The 27,994-nt window shown below is 44.8% G+C and overlaps 1 protein-coding gene and 1 long non-coding RNA gene across 2 annotated transcripts; one reads left to right on the forward strand and one right to left on the reverse strand.

The window, feature by feature from the left end:
• The first annotated feature begins 973 nt into the window (after positions 1 to 973).
• On the forward strand, positions 974 to 2,717 carry LOC130113753 (uncharacterized). The gene is made up of 3 exons (XR_008810354.1): positions 974 to 996; positions 2,388 to 2,469; positions 2,675 to 2,717. It is a non-coding gene; the product is annotated as an uncharacterized LOC130113753 (long non-coding RNA).
• Positions 2,718 to 8,149: 5,432 nt separating this feature from the next.
• Positions 8,150 to 27,973, reverse strand: pola2 (polymerase (DNA directed), alpha 2). The gene is made up of 18 exons (XM_056288405.1): positions 27,606 to 27,973; positions 23,514 to 23,638; positions 23,048 to 23,136; positions 22,874 to 22,928; positions 21,765 to 21,874; positions 19,753 to 19,952; positions 19,178 to 19,266; positions 15,385 to 15,537; positions 14,098 to 14,160; positions 13,839 to 13,890; positions 13,446 to 13,570; positions 13,191 to 13,229; positions 11,428 to 11,501; positions 11,107 to 11,215; positions 10,824 to 10,930; positions 10,283 to 10,339; positions 10,044 to 10,170; positions 8,150 to 9,094 (listed from the first exon to the last, which is right to left on the reverse strand). The coding sequence occupies exons 1-18, from the start codon at positions 27,688 to 27,690 to the stop codon at positions 8,942 to 8,944; spliced, it is 1,812 nt and encodes a 603-aa protein (XP_056144380.1). The 5' UTR covers positions 27,691 to 27,973; the 3' UTR covers positions 8,150 to 8,941.
• Between the last annotated feature and the right edge of the window lie 21 nt (positions 27,974 to 27,994).

Consider the following 27,994-nt stretch of genomic DNA (forward strand, 5'->3'; position numbering starts at 1 on the left):
GTGTACATTCAATATATATGATTGTGTGGAAATTAGTGCACATTGCATGGGACTCCAGAGGCTTTTCTTGATATCAGAGATGCTGAATGTTTTTTCATGTCTGGGTCTTGTCTGTTGTATGATTGGCCGTGCGTCCAGCGGCGAGGCTGTGTTTCTGCAGCAGCGATGGCTGGAGCTGAAGGAGAGGGAGCGCAGGGCGCAGCAGCATAACAGGCAGCTGTTGATGGAGTTTGAGAAAGCCCAGAACACACTGAGAGAGATGGTGGCCTGCACAGCAGCCATGAATACCGTCCGGGTGTGAACACGCACACACACACACACACAATTGAAGTAATTAGACTCAACTGTTTCTTGATCGGGTAGCACGGTGGCGCAGTGGTTAGCACGGTCGCCTCACAGCAAGAAGGTCCTGGGTATGAGCCCTGGGGTAGTCCAACCTTGGGGGTCGTCCCGGGTCGTCCTCTGTGTGGAGTTTGCATGTTCTCCCCGTGTCAGCGTGGGTTTCCTCCGGGTGCTCCGGTTTCCTCCCACAGTCCAAAGACATGTAGCTCAGCTGAATCGGCCGTACTAAATTGTCCCTAGGTGTGAATGTGTGTGTGGGCCCTGTGATGGCCTGGCGGCCTGTCCAGGGTGTCTCCGCCCAATAACTGCTGGGATAGGCTCCAGCATCCCCGCGACCCTGAGAGCAGGATAAGCGGTTTGGATAATGGATGGATGGATGGATTTTCTTTGGATTGTCATTTTGTTGTAGATAGGAGATGGCGCCTTAAAAAAAAAATCACAATATCGAATCACGATGTTTATGATATTGTGATATGTATCAAATCAGCACGAAAATATTGTAATATTGAGTTACCCACTGATTCCCAGCTTTCAGGTATAACTCATTAACTCTTTTTTTTTAAACTACAGGTGAAATATGAAAGGTACCTGGATGAAAATATGTACCGTTGGCAACAGCAGCTGGAGGAGAAAACACTGTCTGCCCAGAGGAAGGTACCAAAGTTATCTCTCAGTTACTCTCTGCACAGTGAGATGTCGTTGTTCGCCAATGGTTGTTGCATATTGACATTTATCATGGTAAAAGACATGCATGTTATGCATGCATATGTTATGCATCACCAAAGACATGCATGTTTGGGTTAATACCCCTGCCTGTGCCCCTGAGCAAGGCAATGGAAAGAAGAACTGGAGTTGGTCCTTGGGCGCTGCAGCTGCCCGCTGCTCCTATAAAACTGGCGGCACGATAGCCCAGTGGTTAGCGCTGTCGCCTCACAGCAGGAAGGTCCTGGCTTCGAACCCTGGGGTTGTCCAACCTTGGGGGGTCAGCCCAGGTCATCCTCCGTGTGGAGTTGTTTGCATGTTCTCCCCATGTCTGCAGTGGGTTTCTCCGGGCACTCCTGTTTCCTCCCACCATCAAAAAGACATGCATGTTAGGGTTAGTACTCCTGTCTGTGCCCCTGATCGAGGCATGGCAAGACCAACTGGAGTTGGTCCCCGGGTGCTGCACGGTGGCTGCCCCCAGCTACACAGCGAGGATGGGTTAAATGCAGAGAGGAATTTCCCCACAGGGATTTTTATATATAAATATATATACTGTATATATATCAAGGACATGTATCAAGGTAAAAGAACAAGGCATTGTGTTGTCTTATCAACTCCCTGAAGAAAAATAAAAAACAGTGAGTATAGATTTAGTTCTGTTTTTCGATGGTAGAAGTGCTTTCATGGGAGCCAATATTGATCTGGAAAACAATTTGGCGAGAGATGCATATTCTGAATGCTCACATCCTCAACAGGAAATACAAGGGGAAATGCTGGTGAGGAGTTCACAAATGTACGTTCGCCTTCAGGGCTTTCTGCCAGAAAGCTTCAGGCTAGCCTTAACGAAACTTAACCTAACATGGCCTCAACCTCAACCTACCCCTAACGCTACCCTTAACCTATAGCTAACCTTAACCTGACCTCTGGCTGCCAGGGGGAAAGGGGTTGGAAGGCTTTCTGGCAGAAAGACCTGAAGGCAAACTTCTCCTACAACCCACAGCTACAGGAAATTTCATTGCGTTTCCTGATCTGCCGACCAATCATAAGTGGAATTCAAATATTTGGGTTAAACGTCGTAATAGCGTTGTTCCTGAGCAGCTCTGACTGGCTGGCAGTACTGCTGGCCCCGCCCCCTTCCTTAACAGAAACAGTGGCTGCCCAACCAGAGGCTAGCTTACTCTCAGCGCGGGAAGCCTTATGCAAAATCTGGGTCGACTGGTGTGACATCACTCCCAGGACAGTTCTGATTGGCTCGCTCAAATGACTCTATCCAGTGAACGCCTCCTTTAATCTGCCATACTTTACCCTCAGTGAGATACAAAATGCTGTTTTTTTTTTAACAGAGGAGGGAAGACTATTTGAGGAGGTTGGAGGAGGAGCAAATGTTAAAGCCCTCTGCTGAAGCCTGCCCTTCAACTTTAAAAGGTTTATTTTCCTCTCTCTCTCTCTCTCTCTCTCTTGCTCACACACATACCCACCCCCTCCTCGCCTCTGTGTTATCCCAGTGCACTTCCAAGCACAGTAAACGCATAATTCTTGTATAGATATTAAACATGCTGAGATGGAGGTGAGTGACAGTCTTGAATGGCACACACTATCTATCTCACTGGCGTTCATAATCTTTCTTTAGGTCACACCAAGCTCCCACAACAAGCTTCGGCCCCTCACACCAGCCATGAAGACGTCATGCAGGATGGCTGCTTTGGTTCCAGAATCCCCTCAGTTCACCCCTCCTGGCTCACACACACTTGCTCTCAAATGGCCCCTTACCCCCAGGCCTCCTCCTACATTGCTCCATCCATCCAACCACCACCCATCTTCCAACAACCTAACTGGTTCCAGCTTCATCACTTCTCTCCAGGGCCAAATCATCATCATCATCATCACGAAAGGCCCCAGCAGCAGCCACCTCCTTGGGCTACTCCCCAGATGGAGCACCCCCCAACTTGGCCCGCTGGTGGGAATGGGTTCCCTTTAGGCCCCCAGGGTGTCTCAGGGTGGCCTCAGCCTTTGGGGTGGGGGGTGGTGCAGGGAGTGGAGGGGGAGGCTGAGAGGAGCACGGTGCCAAGCCCACAGGGAGGTAGAGGAGGAGGAGGCAGGAGCAGCTCTTTGTCCCAAGAGCTGGACATCAAACCAGGTGAGAAAAAGATGCCGCTGCTGGTGAACCGCAGCCATAACCAGATTAAAGGAGTAGTTCGGATTTTTTTTGAAGTCCATCGCTGTTTCATACTCACCACTGCTGTAGTACCTATAGGTAGGTTTCATTTTCACAGTCACCCATCCTTTTCTTCACACTGGACACGCGGCAGCTTGTCTTCAACAGTTCGATGTAATCAGCGGAGGACAAATCCCCGATCCTCATTTAGTGCAACAAAAACAAAACTCCACAATTCAGTCAAAGCTAAAATAATGTGAACGCAATCTATCATAGGCAGTTCGAGCTGTCATTTTAAAAGTGTACAGCCGTTTTTGCAGTCAACCACTGTCATGTCCCTCTGTGCTGCTTCCTGCAACACAAACCAACCACAAGTGACCACCAGCAGCGGTCGCTCTGGCGTGGAACGGCAAAGCAAACACTTAGAGGGAATTTGGCAATAAAAACAAATGCAAATTTTTAATATGACCATTTGAATTCAAGTGTGGAATATGAAGCAGTCCATTTCCTGTGTGTGTGTGTGTGTGTGTGTGTGTGTGTGTGTGTGTGTGTGTGTGTGTGTGTGTGTGTGTGTGTGTGTGTGTGTGCACCCAGTTCGCCTGTCCAGCGGCCCCCCAGAGAGCAGCGGGAGCGGCGGGGATTCAACCTCGGCCAGCAGAAAGCAGGACAGCAGAGAGAGGAGGAAGAGGAGGGAGAAGAGAGGAGCACGGCGTGGCTCCTCAGACAGAGGAGAGAGCAGCTCACAGGGGTGCGTCAATAAAGAGACAAACTTGTGTTTCACCGAACCAGTTTGTTCCAGCCCACGTACAAACCCTCATACCATTTTCCTGTCAAGCCAAGTTGATTTATACAATTCTCAATCCCAGTATCAGTCTCAAAGGGCTTCAGAAACATGTAGAGGAAATGACCCGCTATCCTCACTTCACAATATCGCACCACTTCCTTTGAAACGCGATGTTGTTTAAAATGAACAGATGCTGTGAAGCGATTTAACGAAATAATTTCTACATCTCTGAATGTTTGAATTTGAGTTATTTGAATGTTTACTTCATAGCAAGAAGGTCCTGGGTTCGAGCCCCGGGGTAGTCCAACCCTTGGGGGTCGTCCTCTGTGTGGAGTTTGCATGTTCTCCCCGTGTCTGCATGGGTTTCCTCCCACAGTCCAAACACATATAGGTCAGGTGACTCGGCCGTACTAAATTTGTCCCTAGGTGTGAATGTGTGTGTGTGTGTGTGTGTGTGTGTGGGCCCTGTGATGTACTGGCGGCCTGTCCAGGGTGTCTCCCCGCCTGCTGCCCAATGACTGCTGGGATAGGCTCCAGCATCCCCACAACCCTGAATAGGATAAGCGGTTTGGATAATGGATGAAGTTTTCACATGTTACCGTAGATACGAGGGGATGAAAAAAAATTAATATCAAATCCCAATATTTTGTTGTATCATGACATTTGAAAAATTGCAATATGAAAAAAAAAATCAACACTAAATTATTGTGTCATTTCTAATCAGGAAATGACACAGTCATTCCCAGCTCTATTTTCCCACCTCCCTCCAGCCCTGTGTGTCTCTGCCCACTAACCCATAGCCCACACCCACCCACCAGCCTGGTTCCTTAACTGGCTATCTTATTTCTCTACCTTTTTATCTTTTAATTTCTTTTTATCTTATTCTGTATTTCTTAGTCGGTCTATTAATGCATTACGTGAAGCACTTTGCATGAAATGTGTCGTATAAATAAACTTAAGCACACTGACCTACTCACCATCTACATCTTCACGAACTGAACTAACATTGTGTTTCTCTCTCTCTCTCTCTCTCTCTTATCAAAACTCTTTCAGGGAATCCAGTACCTCTACCCCAGCCGTCATCGCCTCGGCATCCCCAGTCCAAGGCTCAGATGCAGACATGTCATCAGACAGTGGCAGACGGAGGAGGAGCGGGCCAGCGTTCTTCAAACCAGCACAGTCGGGGGAGAAGCCAAGGGAGAGGACCAGGAGCAGGGAGGATGGAGGGCAGAGCCTGCTGCTGGAATCCCAGAGTCAAATGGCGGAAAATCAAAGTCCTGTGGGTGAATTAGAGAGTTGTAGAAAAGGGTCAGAGAGCGTTGGCATGGAGACAGAAGATGGAGGAGAAGCAGAGCTTGAAGGGCAGCAGGAGGGATGTGGCAGTGAGGGAAGGAGCACAGAGAGAGAGGATGATGAAGAAGGGCAGGGGGGTGGAGATGAAGAACAAGCAGACGATGTGGACGACGACGCTGTGGAGGATGAAGAAAGCGACCGGTGGGATGGAGGTGAAGAAGATGTAGCAAGGGTGAGCGATGAGGAGAGGTCTGTGAGGAAGAACGCAACAGAAAAGGAGTGTGAGAAAGGAGAGGACGAGGAAGGGGAGTCAGACAGGGAGGGAGAGGACGAAGAACAGTCAGGCGGAAAGATGAATGAGGGGAGTGCGCATGAAAAAGAGGAATTGGCCACTTTCCAAAAGGGAAAGATGGAAGAGGAGGCAGGTCAAGGAAGTGAGGATCAAACAGAGGAGGGGGATGAGGAAGGGTCAGATGGGAATAATGAGGGGGAGGATGAGGAGGAGGAAGGTGGGGAGGAGTGGAGGGGTGAAGAAGCAGAGGAGGAGCCAGAGGAGAGAGATTCAGATGACAGCATCATCTTATCACTGGAGCACAGGTACAATGAAAACTAGGGACAGGGAAATAATTCAGTTTGATTATCGTCTTTCCATGGTATTGTATTGAGATGAAATACAGATACTGCAATATTGTAATATACAATTTTGTTGTCTAAATTAATGATAACAAGAATCTATTACCTAATTTAAATTAAAAAAAATAGGCCATAATATATGTATATTTAAATATTGTTTAAAATTCTAATTATTGTACTAATACTAACAATTGTCAAATAGTTACCATATGATATAATAGAGTCCAGCCATCTTCCTCATACCATGTCTCCATTGGTGGTGATGATAATGATGATGAAGACAATGATTATTGCCACAACACTGGAGAGGTTGGAGGATAACGATGGAAGAAAGCACTGAAACTTTACAAAATACATTTTCAGATCTAGAAAGAAGATACGCAGTATTCCTGAAGAAGAGGAGGAGCTTGATGGCGATGGAAAAGACGAGGACCAGAGGGATCGCTCCAGTGACTCGTCATATGAGTCTAATTATGATGATGACGATATTGAACAGCTTCTCGCACCTCAAGAACAAACACAGAAAATAGAGTGAGAGGCTTTTTTGCAACCCAACTCTTAAAGAAAACACGTTTTCCTAAATTTCATCCTTCAACGTCGTCTTTATTTCCTTTCAGAGCAAAGACAGAAAACCCAGAGGTTGACAACAAACTCCATGGTATGGTCACTTACTGCAGTTCTAACATATATATTGTAGCGAATTCGGGGGGCAAGCACAGGAGCTGCCGCAGGCGGGACGCGAACTCGTATCGCCCGCGGGTTCGCGTCCCGGCTACGGCAGTTCCTGTGGTTGCCCCCCGAATTCGCTACAATATTAACAAAACACATGAAACTTGATTTATATGGAAATTCAATATTTACCTTAGTAGACGAGGATTCGTTGTTTGTTTATTTTCTAGATGCAAATAAAGACGTGAAGATTCTCACGGAGAATTCGGAGGAATTGGACGAAGAGCCAAAGTCTGCACAAGACACCGACTCTGACGAGTTTGACCACTTCTATGATTGACAAAACACCGCGGGTCTGAACTCTCCTCACCTTTGTGTCCTACTTACATATCCACAGACTTGTGAATACACCTTTTTCATGTCTATGCATGCAGTTTGAAGATATTGTAGCGAATTCGGGGGGGGGGGCAGTGAGGGAGACCGTCGCCACACCCGGGACGCGAACCCGTGTCTCCCACTCCGCAAGCAACAACATTAACCAGTCAACTAAAGGGTCCGACCCGTTAGTCAAGGACCAACGTGTCTACTTATCTATGCACTTTACGCTGCCCGCCTCTTTCGGGAAGCGCGCCTCACCATCCCACTTCTGACACCAACGTAGCGAATTCGGGAGGCAACCACAGGAAGTGCCGCGGCCGAGACGCGAACCCGTATCGCCCGCACCGCAGGAGACATCGCTAACCGCTCGACTAAAAAGTCAGACCGTTTAGTCGACTGGTTAACGTTGTCCCTTGCGGAGTGGGAGACACGGGTTCGCGTCCCGGCTGTGGCGACGGTCTCCCGCACTGCCCCCCGAATTCGCTACAGTATGGTGAACACTGGGTTTAGCCTAGCTTAGCTCGACCGCTGGATGTCCGCAGGGATCACTGGCAGCTCCTCCCAAAAGGGAAATACTTCTTAGCCTAGCGTTACTAATGTTTTCAAGCGCATGAAAAATTTAAAGAAATCGTAGTTTTGAACTCTTTTTATGTAATATACACATCCATCTTAGACAGATGTGCTTATCGGTCTTTCGGACTTGGGCCGTTTCCAAGGGCAACGCGACGCCGGGCGCCATCTTCCAAGGATCAGAGGCATTGTGACGTCACGACCGAAAGACCGATTACGGGGAACCCCCCGGGAACCCCCCCCCCCCACACACACACACACAGAAAACTATAGTTAATATTTTAGGATTTTGCATGAACACGTGACAATGTTGGATACGAAAATGTGTAATGCCGAAGAGTAAAAAGTATTGATGATCGCCATTTCTCCTCTCTTGAGGAGCTGCTGATGATCCTTGTAGACATCCAGCAACTGAGCTAAACTCACCATTCAACATACCTAAAAACTGCACGTGTAGAAATGAAAAAGGTCTGACAAGTTTGTCAGACTTTGTGACGCAGGACAGTGAAAACCCCCCAGAAAACGGACTGCACCTTCAAGTTCTTGTTCTCCATGGTTTTACTAAACTGACTGGATTTTCAGCCCGACTTTGAGGTGGCCACTGAAGTTGAGTTTAGAAAGAGAAATGTTTGGGAAACGTTTTAGGGATCAGAGATAAACCGGATGAACCCAAGGCGTCAGACGTCCCCTAAATAGGTCAGGGTGTACCCAGGGAGCGGTGGCCATCAAATTTAAAGCGATTGATTTAAGTTTCTAGTTTTTCTACAAATAGAACCCAAAATTTTCAGTTATTAACACTGATCATCCCGAGAGTGCATGACTCTTTCAAATACGTCCCGGGATGATCCAGTGTTTGTTTACTACCTGAAGGAAGAATTCTCGAATGTCGTCCAGAGGGGAAAGTGACGTCTTAAGCAGCTTATCTCCTCCACATGAGGGACACTCGCCCGCAGGAACAAGAAATTTTTGGGTCATGTAGGAAAGGATTTTTGACATATGGGACGTATGCTTAAACAAAAGCTTAACATCCCTCTCTAGCTGGTCTATCCGAGGACGCACAGAACAGAGGGAGAGAAAATAATTTATTGAGGGACAAGAAGTTGACAGCTGTACTGTCTGAATCGATAAGACAATCATACAGAGAACATACCGGCTGAGCAGGCCAGCCAACGCCATCCACTGATGTACAAAATAAAATGACTGAACTGAATCTGATGGTGTGGTACCAGGCATTTCCATGGATATCTTAATACCAGCATGCCTAAGAGAGGGCAGACTGGAGCCACCGAGTCTTATGTGATCATTTCAACCAAGTCAAGAGCATCTGTGATGTAGGTGGTATACAAACTTAGTACAAAAACATCAGCTAATATCAGCTCTTTTCTGGTTATAAGAAGTATTTTAGTCTGTTATCACTAGATCTTCACCACTTGACCAGCCAAACAGGGACTGACTCTCTTTCCGCCCTCCGATAAGGCGCGGCGTTGGACGAGCAGCCTGCCGTAGGTTCCGCCCACGTGCCCCTTGGTCAACCGTCCAGGATTGACACATACGCAGCCAATCACTTCCTGGAGACAGGTGAATGTTTGTTGTATAAATGACATGAAGTGTAAACAATCAACAGAACACAAAACGTGCATCTACGTGCATGCAAAAAAACATATCGAAAACAGAACTCCAATCTAAAAAGTTGTTGACAGGGTAGAAGTGATTTACTCATGTTAAAAGATGCCAACCGCCTGCCTCATTTACTATGAACTGGTTGGCACTTAACAGTAGAACGACCAGGATTTCACTCCTACCCAAAACAACCATGGGCTGTCGATGACGGCTGGTTTTTAAACTCTATATTCTGTGAAGATAAATGCCGACTTGAGATATTAATGTATTGCATATGTTAGTATGTCTGTTAGGAAACGACTGAAACCAAAATTAATATTGTAACATCTTTAATACTATTTTTCAAGCAATTTAAAATGGCCACTGTCCAACGCTGTAAATACTGCAACGCCTCGGTGGTAGTCATGGTGCATCTGTAACCAGATATGTTGGTAATAATCAAAAATCAAGTTTAGACGATTACTCTGCACTGGAGGACGCTAGTGTGTTTCTAGGACAGAGCAATGGACTTCGCGAAGGAAATGATGCGACCAACACACGTCATAAATAGTGACATGACGCACACGATCACACGCAAATTACGTGCGGCCTTTTTGACGGCTCATGGTCGTTTTAGGTCGATCTTATCATAACTTCTTTTTTTGTGCAGTTGATCTAAAACTAATTTTAATGCAAATATATGCAATTTTAAGAGCAGTCACGGAGTGGCAGGCCTGTATCTTTTTTTCTCTCTCGCAAAGTTATTAAACTTTGAAAATCCAAAACCGTCAAAATGACGGCCTTGGTCATTCTAGTGTTAACCTAGTACCCGTTACAGGGTACTATATAAAAAGTACAGCAGCTACAAACCTGAGCTGTATGGCGTGCATGTGTTTTGAGTTAACCATAGCTCCTTACCTTAATGAAATAGCGGAGCTCAGATGGAACGATGAGAACATCCGGAGTGAGCGGCATTTGGCCATAACACTGGAACTTCTCATAGTCCATGTTCACCTCCTCCACAGGTGGATACAACGGGTAGTAGCTACACGGTCACACGGGAGAGAAGGAAAGGGTCAAGGGTCTTCAACGCTGCATGTCTTCAAAAATAAAAACACTAGTTGTTGAACTTAAAGGGGATTTTTTTTTCTTCCTACCTTCTCTGGGTCAGCATGTGCTTCAGGATGCGTGAGAATCGGTCCATTCCCGTAGCACTGTAACATAAGACATTATTACTTTTTAAATAAAAGCAATGGAAAGAACTAGAGATGTTTGTGGGGTGGGTTTATTGACAGATGTAATGTGAGTGAGAAGATACAGCTACTCCTTTATCACATTACGCTCTTGGTAAAAGTCTTTTATTATGAGCTTGTTCCACTATATTCGTTTGTTAGCCGTGACAATTTGCTTCTTAAAACTACAGACTACCTGCCATCTTCTTTCGCATTTGGCTGCTGTGTTAGAGGTGTAAACTATCATGTACCGTATCATTTTCCTGAGACACTTTCACCTGACAGTAACTATTACAATGTGCTACAAAAGCGTTTATGATTTGGATAATCATGGATCAGCGATTAACTTAAATATGGCAGTGATTAAAAACCCTGAAAAAAAAGACAATTTTTAGGGACATAAACCTCCAGGTTTGTAACTTTAAGGTCTGAGAATATCAGATTGATTCTCCCACGAGTTCCTCACCAGCTGATCTCCTCAGCGCCCATGTGAAACAGGATGTCAGTGGAGGTCAAGCCAAAGCTCACACCCTCGATCAGTAGGGTGCAGGGGTCAGGGACCAGGGTCACACGCTGCAACAACAGAGACAGAGAGATGGTTAGCTTTACGCCATCCTTTAGGAGGACACCATAAGCATTTTAGTAAAAAAAAAAAATTTTTTTTTAAATATGAATATGCAGTGGGTCAAGCAAATAAATGAAGAGGTCGATAAGCAGTGCAGTCTGTAGATATGACCCGGCAGTCTGACCTGGGCCTGGTCCTTGCTGAGGTTTGGCAGGGTGAATGGGGGTTGTGGGTACACGAAGTGATGGTGGACGTCTCTATGGGAGGGAACAAACACCAGCTGACAGCCAACTCTGGAAAGAAGAGAGAACGATCGTGGTTGATAAAGACACAGGTTAAGGATGGAGGCGGACACAGACATACACACACGTATGCACACAGGTATTCTTGCACTAAACACTTGCCAAAATTTACGTCTGGGAAGCATGCATCTTCAAGATTAGGCCCTCTCCTGTCCCCTTTTGAAACAGCAGTGTGTAGGTGAGCAGAAAGGCAGGAGACTTACCTTTTGGTGCCCTCCACAATGCTCTCAACACACCTGGAGAAAATGTCCTCAAACGTTTCTGTCACCTGGCCTTTCTGTTAGAGAAACCGAGAGATGGCCAACTGAGAAAACACAGCAAATCCTTATGAATGCAAAGTACAGTACCTCTACAATCCACTGACCCAGTCTCCATGGACTCTTGTTACACCCCTTACATGAAAAACTGACCACAATTTATGACCATAACTGACGAGCAGAAAGAGAAAAAAGGAACTCATGGGACAGGGTTCAAGTAATTATCTCCCTTAGACAAGAAGGATTCTTATTTTATTACCAGGTAGATGTTTTGACTTCACATGTGGAAATCACTGGTTCAAATCAGACTTTTTGAGAGCTATTTAAGATTGACACTGCAGTATACAGTAGATATAAAAAGGCTACACACCTCTGTTAAAATGGCTGGTTTTTGTGATATATAAAAAAATGAAACCAATATCAATCATGTCAGAGCTTTTTCCACCTTTGTGGCTGTGTTCAGAACTAATCCATTACATTCAAACTCATGTTAAATAGTAGTTATAGTAGTTTCGTTAATAGTAAATGTTAATGTTAAATACACCTGCCATCGATTAACGTGACTATGATTAACCCCAAATAAAAGTTCTACCAAGTACTGGTTAATCCCTACGTGACACCAATCTGTGGTATTCTTCATATGTCTGGGCTATGGTGGCAAGACTTTTCAATGGAGGAAAAAAACCCCAAAACATCCAAGCCCGGTTAACATTTGCAAAGATACATCAAGTCCCCCAAAACCATGTAGAAAATGTGTCATGGTTGGATGAGACAAATGTTGAACTTTTTTTTGCCATAATTCCAAAAACATATGTTTGGGGCAAAAACACCATGCCCACAGTGAAGCATGGTGGTGGCAGCATCATGCTTTGGGGCTACTTTTCTTCAGCTGGAACTGAGGCTTTAGTCAAGGTGGAGAGAATCATGAACAGCTCCAAATATCAGTCGATTTTGGTGCAAAACCTTCAGGGGTCTGCTAGAAAGCTGAAGAGGAATTTCACCTTTCAGCACGACAACAACCCAAAGCATATATCCAAATTAACAATGGAATGGCTTCACAAAAGAAGATCAATGTTTTGGAATGGACTGTGATGGCCTGGTGGCCTGTCCAGGGTGTCTCCCCGCCTGCCGCCCAATGACTGCTTGGATAGGCTCCAGCATTCCCGTGACCCTGAGCAGGATAAGCGGTTTGGATAATGGATGGATGGGTGGATGTTCCGGGATGGCCCAGATCTGATTCCAATAGAAAATCTGTGGGGTGACCTAAGGAGGGCTGTGTACAGGAGACGCCCTCACAATTTGACACATGTACTATGTATATCGTTTTTGCAAGGGCTAATGGGAAAATATTGCCAAGTCAAGCTGTGCCAAGCTGACAGACTCTCACCAAAAAACATAACAAAACTGAGTGCTGTGATAAAATTTAAAGGTGCCTCAACAAAGTATTAATTTAGGGGTGAGCACACTTATGCAACAAGGTTATTGCAAGTTTTTTTCCTCTCCTAAAAGGTTTGTTTGTTTTTCACTTGAATTTTACAGGTTGCAATTTGACATTAACCGTGGAAAAAGCTCTGACATGATTTATCTTGGCTTGAATTCTTTTTCTTTACACCACAAAAACCTGCCATTTTAACAGGGTGTATACTTTTCATATCTTCCGTCTATATTGGGTGAAAACATATGAAAATAGGTCGGATATGGAAACGTACCTCAATCTGTTCATGTTTAGAATCCACAAAGGGTCCAAGCTGCAGAAGACAGAGGAGACAGCTTAGCAAATACTAAACTGCATAACCGTCTGCATGTAGTGCATTTGTAAAGGGAGTCATGGATATCAGTTTGTTGTGTGCAGCTTGCTGGCTTATGTGCACAGTTTGCTTAATTGTGCACAGAACACCAAAGAGGTTAGATAGAAGAACACATGTGTGTGTGTGTGTGGGGGGGATATTCAATATTCAACCCACCAGCAAGCAGACACTAGGGCTGTCCCTGACTATGACCGTGATCAGATCCAGCAGAGGGTCAAAGGTCAGGCTGTCAGAGGGAGTGTACGGTCCACAGGCCACTAGAACACTCACTGGCTCTGGAACTGGAAGACAGGAATAGTGTGTGTATGAAGTATAGGTCAGTACAGAGAACAGTAATGTCAGTCATTTTTTTAGGAGACGAGAAAAACAAAACGCATCTAAAATCCTTTTACTGTAAGTGTCTTTTATGAACTGCTGGGGAAACAGGGAGTGTTGCTGACAGAGATAAAACCTAACCAGAGGGACACAGTGGGGAGTCCGTCCCTCGCTCATGGCACTAGGCTGCCCTGTGTCGGTACTGTACAGTTAAGACCATTATTTTTTTCTTACATTCATCCATCTCCTGCTTCACCTCAGGGGTGTAGAAGGGAAGAGGGATTCCCTAAAAAAAAAGAAGAGAAGACTTCTTAAAGAAGAAGACCAAGTCTTAATTCTTAAAGTCAAGCACTTTAACTCACCGGACTTTGATACTGACACAAGTTTCCAGCTGACTCTGTTCTGACCATGACAACCCGACATGATCTTGGGTTTCTTTTACTTGTCAGTCATGGTAAAATTTGTAAATCAAGGCAGAAGGGGTCCCACTTGCCTCATAAAGTTTAGAAGCCACCAGCTTCCTTCCTGTCGTGTCCATCCCCTCCATGACCACCACCTGAGGGGGGGGAAGAAAAAAAACAAACAAACACTGGAGTGTAGCTATGTGTCATGGTTGCTGCAATAGTGCCGCCTGTTCAGCGGGGGGCAGGGGGATAGCATGGTTCTCCCACATGCTACGTTCCCCTGGCGAAACTCCGCACTGTCAGGTGAAAAGAAGCGGCTGGCGACTCCACATGTATCGGCGGAAGCATGTGGTAGTCTGCAGCCCTCTCAGATCGGCAGAGAGGGTGGAGCAGAGACCAGGACGGCTCGAAGAGAGGGGTAATTGGTCGGATACAATTGGGGAGAAAAAGGGGGGGACAGCAACAACAAGCAGGTGCAGCAGCGACCGGGATGGCTCGGAAGAGTGGGGTAATTGGCTGGATACAATTGGGGAGAAAAAAAAGGGGGGGGCAACAACAAGGGAGTGAAGCAGTTTTGTCTGACATGACTGAAGGTACCCATATAGCGATCAGCTGCAAATCTCTTCAGTTGAGAGTAATTTAATTGTCAATGATTTCTTCATAGCAGGAAGCCATTTTATTTCATCCATGGAGGTTGTGGATACTGTCAGAGTTCTCGGTCAGACACTGGGCAAGTCTTTTCCTGTGTCCTTGGCATACTCTGTTACTCTGGGTGGCATTATAACCTGCTGCGCACGAGCCTCAGCGCAGAGGCAAAGGAGAAGCCACCCCTCAGTTTGTATGCGAGAGTGTGTGTGTTTGTGTCTGTATGTATATAAACTATTCCAGATACAAAGCAGGTATTTCACAGACACAATTATCCAAAAAAAAGAAGTGAATGCAACAACTGCACAAATCTTATGTATTCTTTATGTATTCTTCCTAATTTTCTCATAATTATCCATTTTCTAATAATTTATTAAATTTGCATATATTAGAAGCAACCGGTAATGAGTGATGGCTCACAGATTTGGAAGTTTAAAAAAAAAAGATGTTACTGATTCTTTTGCTTTAACGTGTTAGAAGGGAATGGCGTTAATTATACTGCACCATTTCATTTAAAAAATATAGCAATAGCCTCCAATATATTCCAGTATAGACCCCCACATACACACACCATCACCATCCATAGACCCCTCTGCATCTTCCCCACCCATCCTACATTATTACAACAGGGATTTCCAAACACTTCCTCTGGGGGGAGCCGAGAACGTAGACAAAGTGTAAAGTTGGGATTTTGGCTGACGAGGAACCCATTTCCTTGATCCTCCGCTTACCTGACCAGGGAACAGGGAATATTCTCTGAGCTCTGAAAGGTCCACAGGAACTTGCTGACCACCTTGCTCTGGTCCTGCCTCCAACAGAACCGACTGTGCATTCAGTTTGCCATTGCTGTCGCAGCACACCTGACCCATTACAGTCACTCTGTCCTGGAGGGAAAGAGGCATGAAACATATTCACAACAACACTCAGACAAGTAATAATTACAAATATGATGATTTTACATCAAGGCCTTAGCCCCACACACCCAAACGCAACTATTAGGAAAGGTGATGACATAGTGGAAATTCTATGCCCAAATTTACTTTACCAACTTGAATGTCCAAGGTTGTCTTATTTCTTTTAATTTTTTTTGGGGGGGGGGGGTTAGCTACAGGTATCATGTTGGAAGTTTGAAATGTCTCACAAATGGGTTTATTATTTTTATAGTTTTAACTTATGTAAATCCAACAGCAGCCAAGCCTGTTGTAAAATTTCTATTGTGTGAGGGAAAAGAAGTAGAGCAAACAGATTTACACACATCTGTGGATATGCAACACTTGTCATAGTTTTCCAAACCTGGAAAATCCCATTTCCAGGACCTCACCTAGGTTTCATGTCAATATTGTCCCTTTGACACCAAATTGAAATCCTGGACTAGTTTCTATTGAGATCACATTTGGGGTAAATAACTCACTGGCTCAAAATCCTACGTAACACGCCAACAATGAAAAGGCATGTCCATGTTCTGTCGGTTAAAGCAAAGATGCCGGATCTGCATTCTCCCCACCAAATATTCCTCCCCATTATGCCGCACTGTGAGCTGGCTGATCTAATAACCGCATAAAGCAGCTCCATATTGTGCACATGCTGTCAATACATGTAAATAGTAACTCATATGAATATTTGATCCAGTCACCATTATCCATCCATCCATTATCTGAACCGCTTATCCTGCTCTCAGGGTCGCGGGGATGCTGGAGCCTATCCCAGCAGTCATTGGGCGGCAGGTGGGGAGACACCCTGGACAGGCCGCCAGTCCATCACAGGGTCCACACACACACACACACACACACACACACACACACACACACACACAGTTATACCTAGGGACAATTTAGTAATGCCGATTCACCTGACCTACATGCCTTTGGACTGTGGGAGGAAACCGGAGCCCCCGGAGGAAACCCACGCAGGCACGGGGGAGAACATGCAAACTCCACACAGAGGACAACCCGGGACGATCCCAAGGTTGGACTACCCTGGGGCTCGAACCCAGGACCTTCTTGCTGTGAGGCGACCACGCTAACCACTGCGCCACCATGCCACCCCAGTCACCATTATATGGAGCTCAATATGAACAATGAGCCGATGATACAGAGGTGATCATAGGACAGGAGAGAAAGGTATCGTTAAGATTTTAACGATCCTACTACTCTTACCGATACTGCTTATCAATCCGGTACTTTAATGGTACTCTTATCAGTTCTTTTTGTTATTTTTAAGAGGAAAAAAAAAACACCAAAAAACACATTAAGAACAGAATTAACCTTTCTCATATCTGAACAGAGCGTTACTTTTAATCATTAACCCATGTTCGTATAATCTAGTTAACTCCGTGTGGGCTCTAGGCTGCTGGCACATATAACATACCCGAGATGGAAGGGGCAACGAGAGATGAACTACAAGCTAGGCAGTCAGTAAAAAACTGCATTTCTCCACCTGTATTTGATGCACTTTAGCTACATGTTTCGAAAAATTGCTTTGTTTCTGCCCTTACATGCAAGACTTGTCGCACTTGTGGCAACGAGCCTGGTCTACATCGACTCTAGTGAAGTATTACCAGACTTTGGACCGTTTAGTTCTCTCTCTGACATTGTCACTTAGAGCAGGCTCTATGTGTGTGTATGTGCACATCAGAGAGATAGAAACGCAGAACAAGAAACGCAATTGGTGAGATGAAAGGTGCAAGATAACATTTATGTAGCCTAAATAAATAGCGAAAATTATTTTCTTAATGGGAGGGTCCTGGGTTTGAGCCCTGGGGTGGTCCGGCCTAGGGGGTTGTCCCGGGTCACCCTCTGTGTGGAGTTTGCATGTTCTCCCCGTGTCTGCGTGGGTTTTCTCTGGGTGCTCTGGTTTCCTCCCACAGTCCAAAGACATGTAGGTCAGGTGAATCAGCCGTACTAAAAATTGTCCCGAGGTGTGAATGTGTGTGTATGTCGGCCCTGCGATGGCCTGGCAGCCTGTCCAGGGTGTCTCCCTGCCTGCTGCCCAATGACTGCTGGGATAGGGTCCAGCATCCCCGTGACCCTGAGAGCAGGATAAGTGGTTTGGATAATGGATGGATGAATTTTCTTAAATTTCTCCAATACCGACAGCCGAACCGTTAATGTTGGAGCTTATCAATACTTTTATCTTTAATAATGTAGCATCTGTCCCCGTTTAATACCGGGTTTTGGCACCCATCCCTAGACAGGACAGAGTCTGACAGAACTAAACTACAGGGATTTGCTGGGTGTGTGTGAAAGGGGGTCTCCTGGGAATTTCCCAGGATTTTGGTGTGTAATGCTGGATTCAGACTACACGATTTCAGCCCGATTTGGATTTATTTTGTCGATGCTGACAAATTTCCAGTGTCGGGCCTGATTATAAACGTCGGGAACAATAATGAACGGGCAGCTTTACCCCGTGTAGTATGATATAATCGAAGATCAGCGACGTGGTGTCTGGGACACCAAGACACTGTGACGAAAAGTTTAGCATGTCAGAATTTTTTGGATTTTTCTGCCTAGTCTGATCTCTCCTACGATGTGTTCCTTGACGTTGACCAATAGGATGACAGAATGCTCTCTGGTACACATATGTAAACATGGCAAAGAGAACGCGATGCTGCTGCTGCTGTCAGGTGTAACGACGAAACCGAGGAGAGGTTCGCTGAGCAGTGGCAACAACACCCCCGCCTTTTTGACGTTTCCTCGAGGGAGGACCATGACAGAGTAAAAAAAGATGGGCTAAATGTTGGCGAGAAATAGCGGAGGCTCTTCAGCAACCCGGTGAGTAGCTGGTTAAGCCATGCTAGGTTATCATTCCCCAGTAGCAAGAGCCACAACATCATCCACAATCGTTTTTTTTTTTGTTTCAGAACACGAGACCACCAGCATCACACATAACGTTTCTGTAGCCATGATTTTTTTTTAAAATTTATTTCTGATTTTCTCCCAATTTACTGGCCAATCGATTCCTACTTTTAGTTCAAACACCCACCCTCGTACTGTATGCATTCGCCAACTGCATCCCTCCGGCCGGCAGTCTCGAAGGAGACACCTCGCCACTTCCGTGTCAAAGCGACTCCAGGCCGAACCACTGCTTTTTCCGACACACAGAGACGCATTCATGTGACGAACACAAGCCGACTCCGCCCCCCTCCCGAAGACAGCGTTGCCAATTATCGCTGCTTCATCGAGCTTGGCCGGCCATAGTCGGATCTGACGAGACCGGGGCGCGAACCCCAGTCCCCAGTGGGCAACTGCATCGACACAAAGCCGATGCTTAGACCGCTATACTACCGCGGACTCCTGTAACCATGATTTGACAATTTCTTGACCCCCCCAACAACCTATGAACTCGCACAAGATCTTGAAAGGCAGCACATGACGATTGGTCGGGGTCATACTTGTAGTGTTGTCAGTCTCCTGGCCAAGACACGGCAAGAATTTATGGCGACATGATTGCCTAATCTGACATGGTGACCATCGTGACAGACAAAAACATAATGTAGCCTGATCCCATCTTAAAAGACTCCTGTACCTGAGCAGGCAGCGAGACGGGGGAGAACTCCTCTATGTTGAAGTGAGACTTCAGTCCTTCCCCCAACTCCTCGATCTTTTCTGTCAACACTGTGGGAGGGAGGGACACAAAACACGTCAGTAAAAACTCACAGCCCAACATGTGTCCATAACAGGGTGATCGCATACTACTGCTGCCAAGTTAACTGACAGGATTCATACCTAGTTTTCAGCAAAACAAACAAACAAATAACATTATAAATCAAGCAATGTTTTCCCAGAGCTTATTCCAACAATACAGAAGATTTACATTCACACAAATGTCCTTTTTGATGCGTTCAACTGCTGGTTTATTTCATGACGACAGCTAATCCATGGATACCGAGATTTACGTTCTTTAAACCTCCCCTCAGAAAATGTGTGAATGTACTACCTTACATGTGCTAAAATATATCTCTTCATTTATCTTAAATAGCCAGGTTAGTGACCAGATTTCATTTTACTATCAAATCCAAACTTGTTTTACCCTGGATTTTCAGTCCAACTCTGAAGAGTTTTGAACATACAAGCAGGTTCTTCCTTTTCTGTGTCTCTCACCATTTCGAACGTCCCGTGATCTTTGGAACATATACTTGTAGCTGCCGCGGAGAGTCTCTTCAGGGCCCTCCAGGAGGTCCAGCTGGATCCGGGGCCCCTGGTCCTTCTTTCCTGCCCAGTGGCTGGCCTCAGCTGCCCCAAACGTGGCCACCACCTCCCCCTTTGCTCCACGCTGGCTGTATTTCTGTGAGGGGGTTACACTGCACAAAGACATACACAGAGAGGAGAGAGAGAGAGAGAGACAGAGACAGAGACAGACAGACAAACAAACAGACAGATCAGGGACCAATAAAATGGGAACACTATGTCCAAATGGATCTGTAAGGGAAGAAGAATAAATAGAAAATCAGAGATACACTACCGTTCAAAAGTTTGGGATCACCCAAACAATTTTGTGTTTTCCATGAAAAGTCACACTTATTCACCACCATATGTTGTGAAATGAATAGAAAATAGAGTCAAGACATTGACAAGGTTAGAAATAATGATTTGTATTTGAAATAAGATTTTTTTTACATCAAACTTTGCTTTCGTCAAAGAATCCTCCATTTGCAGCAATTACAGCATTGCAGACCTTTGGCATTCTAGCTGTTAATTTGTTGAGGTAATCTGGAGAAATTGCACCCCACGCTTCCAGAAGCAGCTCCCACAAGTTGGATTGGTTGGATGGGCACTTCTTGCGTACCATACGGTCAAGCTGCTCCCACAACAGCTCAATGGGGTTCAGATCTGATGACTGCGCTGGCCACTCCATTACCGATAGAATACCAGCTGCCTGCTTCTGCTCTAAATAGTTCTTGCACAATTTGGAGGTGTGTTTAGGGTCATTGTCCTGTTGTGGGATGAAATTGGCTCCAATCAAGCGCTGTCCACTGGGTATGGCATGGCGTTGCAAAATGGAGTGATAACCTTCCTTATTCAGAATCCCTTTTACCCTATACAAATCTCCCACCTTACCAGCACCAAAGCAACCCCAGACCATCACATTACCTCCACCATGCTTAACAGATGGCGTCAGGCATTCTTCCAGCATCTTTTCATTTGTTCTGCGTCTCACAAACGTTCTTCTTTGTGATCCAAACACCTCAAACTTGGATTCATCCGTCCACAACACTTTTTTCCAGTCTTCCTCTGTCCAATGTCTGTGTTCTTTTGCCCATCTTAATCTTTTTCTTTTATTGGTCAGTCTCAGATATGGCTTTTTCTTTGCCACTCTGCCCTGAAGCCCAGAATCCCGCAGCCGCCTCTTCACTGTAGATGTTGACACTGGTGTTTTGCGGGTACTATTTAATGAAGATGCCAGTTGGGGACCTGTGAGGCGTCTGTTTCTCAAACTAGAGACTCTAATGTACTTATCTTCTTGCTCAGTTGTGCAACGCGGCCTCCCACTTCTTTTTCTACTCTGGTTAGAGCCTGTTTGTGCTGTCCTCTGAAGGGAGTAGTACACACCGGTGTAGGAAATCTTCAATTTCTTAGCAATTTCTCGCATGGAATAGCCTTCATTTCTAAGAACAAGAATAGACTGTCGAGTTTCAGATGAAAGTTCTCTTTTTCTGGCCATTTTGAGCGTTTAATTGACCCCACAAATGTGATGCTCCAGAAACTCAATCTGCTCAAAGGAAGGTCAGTTTTGTAGCTTCTGTAACGAGCTAAACTGTTTTCAGATGTGTGAACATGATTGCACAAGGGTTTTCTAATCATCAATTAGCCTTCTGAGCCAATGAGCAAACAAATTGTACCATTAGAACACTGGAGTGATAGTTGCTTGAAATGGGCCTCTATACACCTATGTAGATATTGCACCAAAAACCAGACATTTGCAGCTAGAATAGTCATTTACCACATTAGCAATGTATAGAGTGTATTTCTTTAAAGTTAAGACTAGTTTAAAGTTATCTTCATTGAAAAGTACAGTGCTTTTCCTTCATAAATATGGACATTTCAATGTGATTCCAAACTTTTGAACGGTAGTGTATGTTCAGACAAGTGTGCTAGTTGGTGTCATGGTATACCTTGGGGAGAAGCTGGCTGGGGACAGCAGTAGACCTGGACTGGTCAGCATAGGTACACTCCTCTTTGAATTGGGGCGCTCCGGGGTGGTCAGAGCACGCTTCTGTGATCCCTACACACAACACACAGTAACTTTAGTGAACACCATTCAAAGAAATATGCATTAAAGCCATAACCCGGAAGTTTATCCTTTTTTATTTTAGATTGACACCTGTGATGCTGGTAATTACACTGGCGCTTCACCACATCAAATCGCTGAGACACATTCGAAATGAATCAGCCACCAGCTGTTGCGTCAGCTCCTTCTCCCATCACAAAAAAACAAAAACAAAAAAAAACCCTCATTCAGTCCGAGTTTTAGCTACTGATGAAGTATCTACTGCTTAAGTCTTCTATGAGCTTGTGCTGTTATATCTGCTTGTTAGCGAGCTACAACTTTGCTGCTACCCTCTCCTTTTGCATTTGGCTGCTCTTGCAACTACGAAAGCATTCATCACATGGATATTCTTGGATTAACCATTGTGCTAGACATGCCAGCAATAAATGTTATTCAAAAATGACATTTCTTTCCACATAAATCTTCAGGATTGTACATTTAACAAGACATTAAGCGGAAAACTAGCTACTTGGTGCATCTGGTATATTTGCTTAGCCTGGGGCTCAGTTTAGCATGCAATATAATATAATTTCCTAAACTTTTTTTTTTTAAATTTTCCCCCGCAATTGTATCTGGCCAATTACCCCGAGCCACCCCAGTCGCTGCTCCACCCCCTCTTTTCCGATCCGGGGAGCGCCCCGACCGACCAGAGGAGGCGCTAGTGCAGCAACCAGGACAAATACCCACATCCGACTTCCCACCCGCAGACACGGCCAATTGTGTCTGTAAGGACGTCTGACCAAGCCAGAGGTAACACGGGGATTCGATCCAGCAATCCCATGTTGGTAGGCAACGGAACAGACCGCTACGCTACCCGGATGCATCTCCTACACGTTTAAGTACAACTGTCTCAATTGATGTTCCAACTTCTGAAGTAAAATAAAAACTTTTGGAGTTTGAGGGCAACTACGTACCATTAATCTCTGTTCTCAACACCTCAAACAGACAGCTTACCTTAGTAGTGGAGTAAGAATCTAGCAAACTCTCCTCCTCTTCTTCCGCTTTGATTCTGGAGAAACCACATCAAGGTTTCTAACATACTGGACAATTATTATACTGACAATGCAAGTCTCACATGGGAAAAAAAGGACATTCTTCTTTCATAAAGATTATTGCTGGAAAAGATACAGTTCTTGGATAGAGTGGATGTCCCTGGTCCTGTTATGTACTTCCTCCCTTCTCATGCTTTGCTTGGATTTGTTCCTCTTGTTTAAAATCTACAAGGGTCACAAATATGTGTACAAACAAAACAGATTAAATAAAACACTCAGGTCCTAATTGATGATAAAGGACTGTTAATCTAGTAAACATAATGTTGTGTTGCAATCAAAAATATTAGAGGTACAATACCCGGATGAATTACTTTTGCTCACAGTATAAGTAAATATATCAGGAATCTTACACATTTTCCAAAAATCAGGCTCATTCATTAACAACACGATCAACAAGGTGGGCAACCTACTGGTCAGCTTCATTTCAAAGTTTAAGAATGAACTGCATCCTCTTGCAAATTCAAAGGATCATTTTTAGGGACAGGAATGAGAGACACATGCACCTTTTAAAATATTCAAATGTGGACCGTCTTTCCCCTCACCTCATGTTCAAATTGGTCCAAGGTGTCAGTGCTGAGTTTCAGTCCATTTTTAGTCATGCTGTAGGCCACCCACTCCAGCACGATCTCATGACCCTGCAGTCTGTTACATATGCACTGTTCCAACACTGAGAGAGAGAAAAGAGGAAAAATGAGAGATGATGGGGCAGGATTCGACATTGCCAGAAGATAAGAGATAGAAAGGGCAATTGCAACAGCTACCATCTATAAATATAACGCTCAGAACAATCAATCAAGTCTGTAAAGGAGACTACAAAAATATTACATTGCCAAGCAGATCTAACCAATGTTAAAAGGAGCGGTGTTAAATTCATATGAATAGCACTGACTGACAACACACATTACAATGGCACCTGTCAAGGAGTGGGATATATTAAGCAGTAAGTGAACAGTCACTTCTTGAAGTTGATGTGTTGGAAGCAGTAAAAATGGGCAAGCGAAAGGATCTGAGAGACTTTGACGAGGGCCAAATTGCGATTGCTAGACGACTAGGTCAGAGCATCTCCAAAACGGCAGGTCTTGTGGGGTGTTCTCAGTACGCAGTGGTCATTACCTACCAAAAGTGGCCCAAGGAAGGACAACTGGTAAACCACCGACAGGGTCATGGGTACCCAATGCTCACTGATGCGCATGGGGTACGAAGGCTAGCTCGTCTAGTCCGATCCCAAAGAAGAGCTACTGAAGCTCAAATTGCACTGGTGCTTGCTGCGTATGGGGCTGCATTGCCACACATGGGTCAGTCCCCATGCTGACCCGTCCACCACCGAAAGCACCTACAATGGGCATGTGAGCATCTTAACTGGACTATGGAGCAATGGAAGGTGGCCTGGTCTGATGAATCATGTTTTATTTTTTACATCATGTGGATGGCCGGGTGCATGTTACCTGGGGAAGAGATGGCACCAGGCTGCACTATGGGAAGAAGGCAAGCCGGCAGAGGCAGTGTGATACTCTGGGCAATGTTCTGCTGGGAAACCTTAGGTCCTGGCATTCATGTGGATGTTACTTTTGACATGTACCACCTACCCAAAGATTGTTGCAGACCAAGTACACACCGTGGCAACAGTATTTTCTTATGGCAGTGGCCTCTTTCAACAGGATAATGCACCTTGCCACACTGCATAAATGTTCAGGAATGGTTTGAGGAACATGACAAAGAGTTCAAGGTGTTGCCTTGGCCTCCAAATTCCCCCAGATCTCAATCTGATCGAGCTACTGTGGAATGTGCTGGAAAAACACGGCCAATCAATGGAGGCCCCACCTTGAAATTTACAGGACTTAAAAGAATCTGCTGCTAACGTCTTGGTATATCTATATATATAACTTTAATATATCTATTTTATTCTATCTTTTACATATATATATCTTTTCTGTAATGGCACCTCCCAGCCATTAAGTTCACATGAGTGTATTTGTACAACCAGAGTGACAAAAAACACCTTTAAATTTTGAATCTTGTAGCCACTGCACCTGCATATTTTAAACCAATGGTACCTGTTAGTTAAGCAAGAAGTGTGATAAGATTCCACATTTGTTCCTGAAATACCTATAATAACATTTTATTTCCCTAATTTGACTCTCCGGTACAGTAACTAAAGGTGGTCGCTCAGGCATCAAACAACGCAAACACATGCAAAACAATGTTACCTTCTGATCTTATGAGACAGTGGACAGGACAAAATAGTCATTAAGTGTCCCAGCAGGACACCGCCTGGCATCCTCCTCATCATATATGTATATATGAGAGAGAGAGAGAGAGAGAGAGAGAGAGAGAGCTTGCTTATAAATACATATTCTCTTTCAATGTTATATCCTTCTCTCACTCCGATCTGTGACTGTTTTTTCTTGTCTCTTCCCCCACGTATGTGTATGGTGCGGTGTGACTCTCCCCTGTGCATGTGTAGTCTGTCCTTCCGTCAGGTCTACATGGTGATGGTGGTCAGGTCTTGGCTGTTCCGGTGGCATCTGGACACCGCTTGGCATCCTCCTCTTCACATTCTTCGTATATCTTATAATTCCATTATAATTCTGCTATCCTCTTTCAATGCTGTATTCTGTAAACCAGTGGTTCTCAACCTTTTTGGGGTCCTGGACCCCCTGCGTATTTTTGATCTACCCTGAGGACCCCTCCGCCTGATCTTGGGGGAGGGGGGTTGCAATTTGATAGAAACAGTAGAAACTGCATTTTAAATTGCATTATAGCATTTATTCACTCTTTGCGGCAAAAATAAGAGCTTTCAGTTGTAACTTAGATATAGTTAACAAAACAGAATTCTTACGCAGTAACTTTCAGATATACACTACCGTTCAAAAGTTTGGGATCACCCAAACAATTTCGTGTTTTCCATGAAAAGTCACACTTATTCACCACCATATGTTGTGAAATGAATAGAAAATAGAGTCAAGACATTGACAAGGTTAGAAATAATGATTTGTATTTGAAATAAGATTTTTTTTACATCAAACTTTGCTTTCGTCAAAGAATCCTCCATTTGCAGCAATTACAGCATTGCAGACCTTTGGCATTCTAGCTGTTAATTTGTTGAGGTAATCTGGAGAAATTGCACCCCACGCTTCCAGAAGCAGCTCCCACAAGTTGGATTGGTTGGATGGGCACTTCTTTGAGCAGATTGAGTTTCTGGAGCATCACATTTGTGGGGTCAATTAAACGCTCAAAATGGCCAGAAAAAGAGAACTTTCATCTGAAACTCGACAGTCTATTCTTGTTCTTAGAAATGAAGGCTATTCCATGCGAGAAATTGCTAAGAAATTGAAGATTTCCTACACAGGTGTGTACTACTCCCTTCAGAGGACAGCACAAACAGGCTCTAACAGGTACTATTTAATGAAGATGCCAGTTGGGGACCTGTGAGGCGTCTGTTTCTCAAACTAGAGACTCTAATGTACTTATCTTCTTGCTCAGTTGTGCAACGCGGCCTCCCACTTCTTTTTCTACTCTGGTTAGAGCCTGTTTGTGCTGTCCTCTGAAGGGAGTAGTACACACCGGTGTAGGAAATCTACAATTTCTTAGCAATTTCTCGCATGGAATAGCGTTCATTTCTAAGAACAAGAATAGACTGTCGAGTTTCAGATGAAAGTTCTCTTTTTCTGGCCATTTTGAGCGTTTAATTGACCCCACAAATGTGATGCTCCAGAAACTCAATCTGCTCAAAGAAGTGCCCATCCAACCAATCCAACTTGTGGGAGCTGCTTCTGGAAGCGTGGGGTGCAATTTCTCCAGATTACCTCAACAAATTAACAGCTAGAATGCCAAAGGTCTGCAATGCTGTAATTGCTGCAAATGGAGGATTCTTTGACGAAAGCAAAGTTTGATGTAAAAAGAATCTTATTTCAAATACAAATCATTATCTCTAACCTTGTCAATGTCTTGACTCTATTTTCTATTCATTTCACAACATATGGTGGTGAATAAGTGTGACTTTTCATGGAAAACACAAAATTGTTTGGGTGATCCCAAACTTTTGAACGCTAGTGTATGTAACAAAACAGAATATGTATTCAGTAACTTTCAGATATATGTAACAACAGAATTTTTATGCAGTAACTTTTAACAATGCAAACGGGAGCGAGATCTCTTATTAAAATACAACAAATTACACTTGTGAAACAGATGTAATTAGAGAAAAAAGTCCTGTTACCCTTTATAGTTTAGGTAGATAAAGGTCTCAGTCACATTTGAGTAAAATAATCCTATTTCTATAAATGTCATGGGATCTTTTTTTAAAGACATTTTATTTTCACGGACCCCTTGCAATTACACCACGGAGCACTAGGGGTCCGCGGACCCCCGGTTGAGAAACACTGCCGTAAACTGTGCGCACACAACATCCATTGCACATCTGTCCGTCTTGGGAGGGAGATCCCGCCTCTGTTGCTCAAATTTGTATTAACGGGCTCTACAAATACATCGACTTAAGATTGGAGAAACTAGCCAGTGACGTAAACCCACATTTGAGTCATTTCAACGGAATGATTTTAAACCGTATCTGAATGACTGTCGCTTGACCCCTAATTGCCATAACGTTTTCCAGCACGCTGCGCAGGGCTACTTACTCTTGTCCAGTATGGCGTCATCGTTGCAGGCTACGTCGAACAGCTTCAACTCGGACCTTATGCTCTCGTGGGTTACCGACGCCATCACTTTTTAAAAACGCGCAGAATGGCTCGCCAAGCTCGAAGGAAAGGGGAGTTTTCACAGCGAAGCAAACGGAGCCAGCGCTGGTAAATCCCGCGCTGCGGCGACCGACGGCTTTGCTTAGCTCGGAAGCTCGTCACCGCCGAGACACAACAAACGACGCGCCCCTGCGAATGCTGCGCAATCACGCGTTCTTTATCGCAGCTTCAAACGAGGTCCCCAAACTGCGCAAAACAATCAAAATAAGCTCGCTGTCACTCGAGATTTCATTTTGCCGCGAAAAAGCGTCGCCGGTGTTGGCGGCCGG

This window comes from Lampris incognitus, chromosome 1 (genome assembly GCF_029633865.1).
Source record: "Lampris incognitus isolate fLamInc1 chromosome 1, fLamInc1.hap2, whole genome shotgun sequence".
In the NCBI taxonomy this organism is placed as follows: Eukaryota; Metazoa; Chordata; class Actinopteri; order Lampriformes; family Lampridae; genus Lampris; species Lampris incognitus.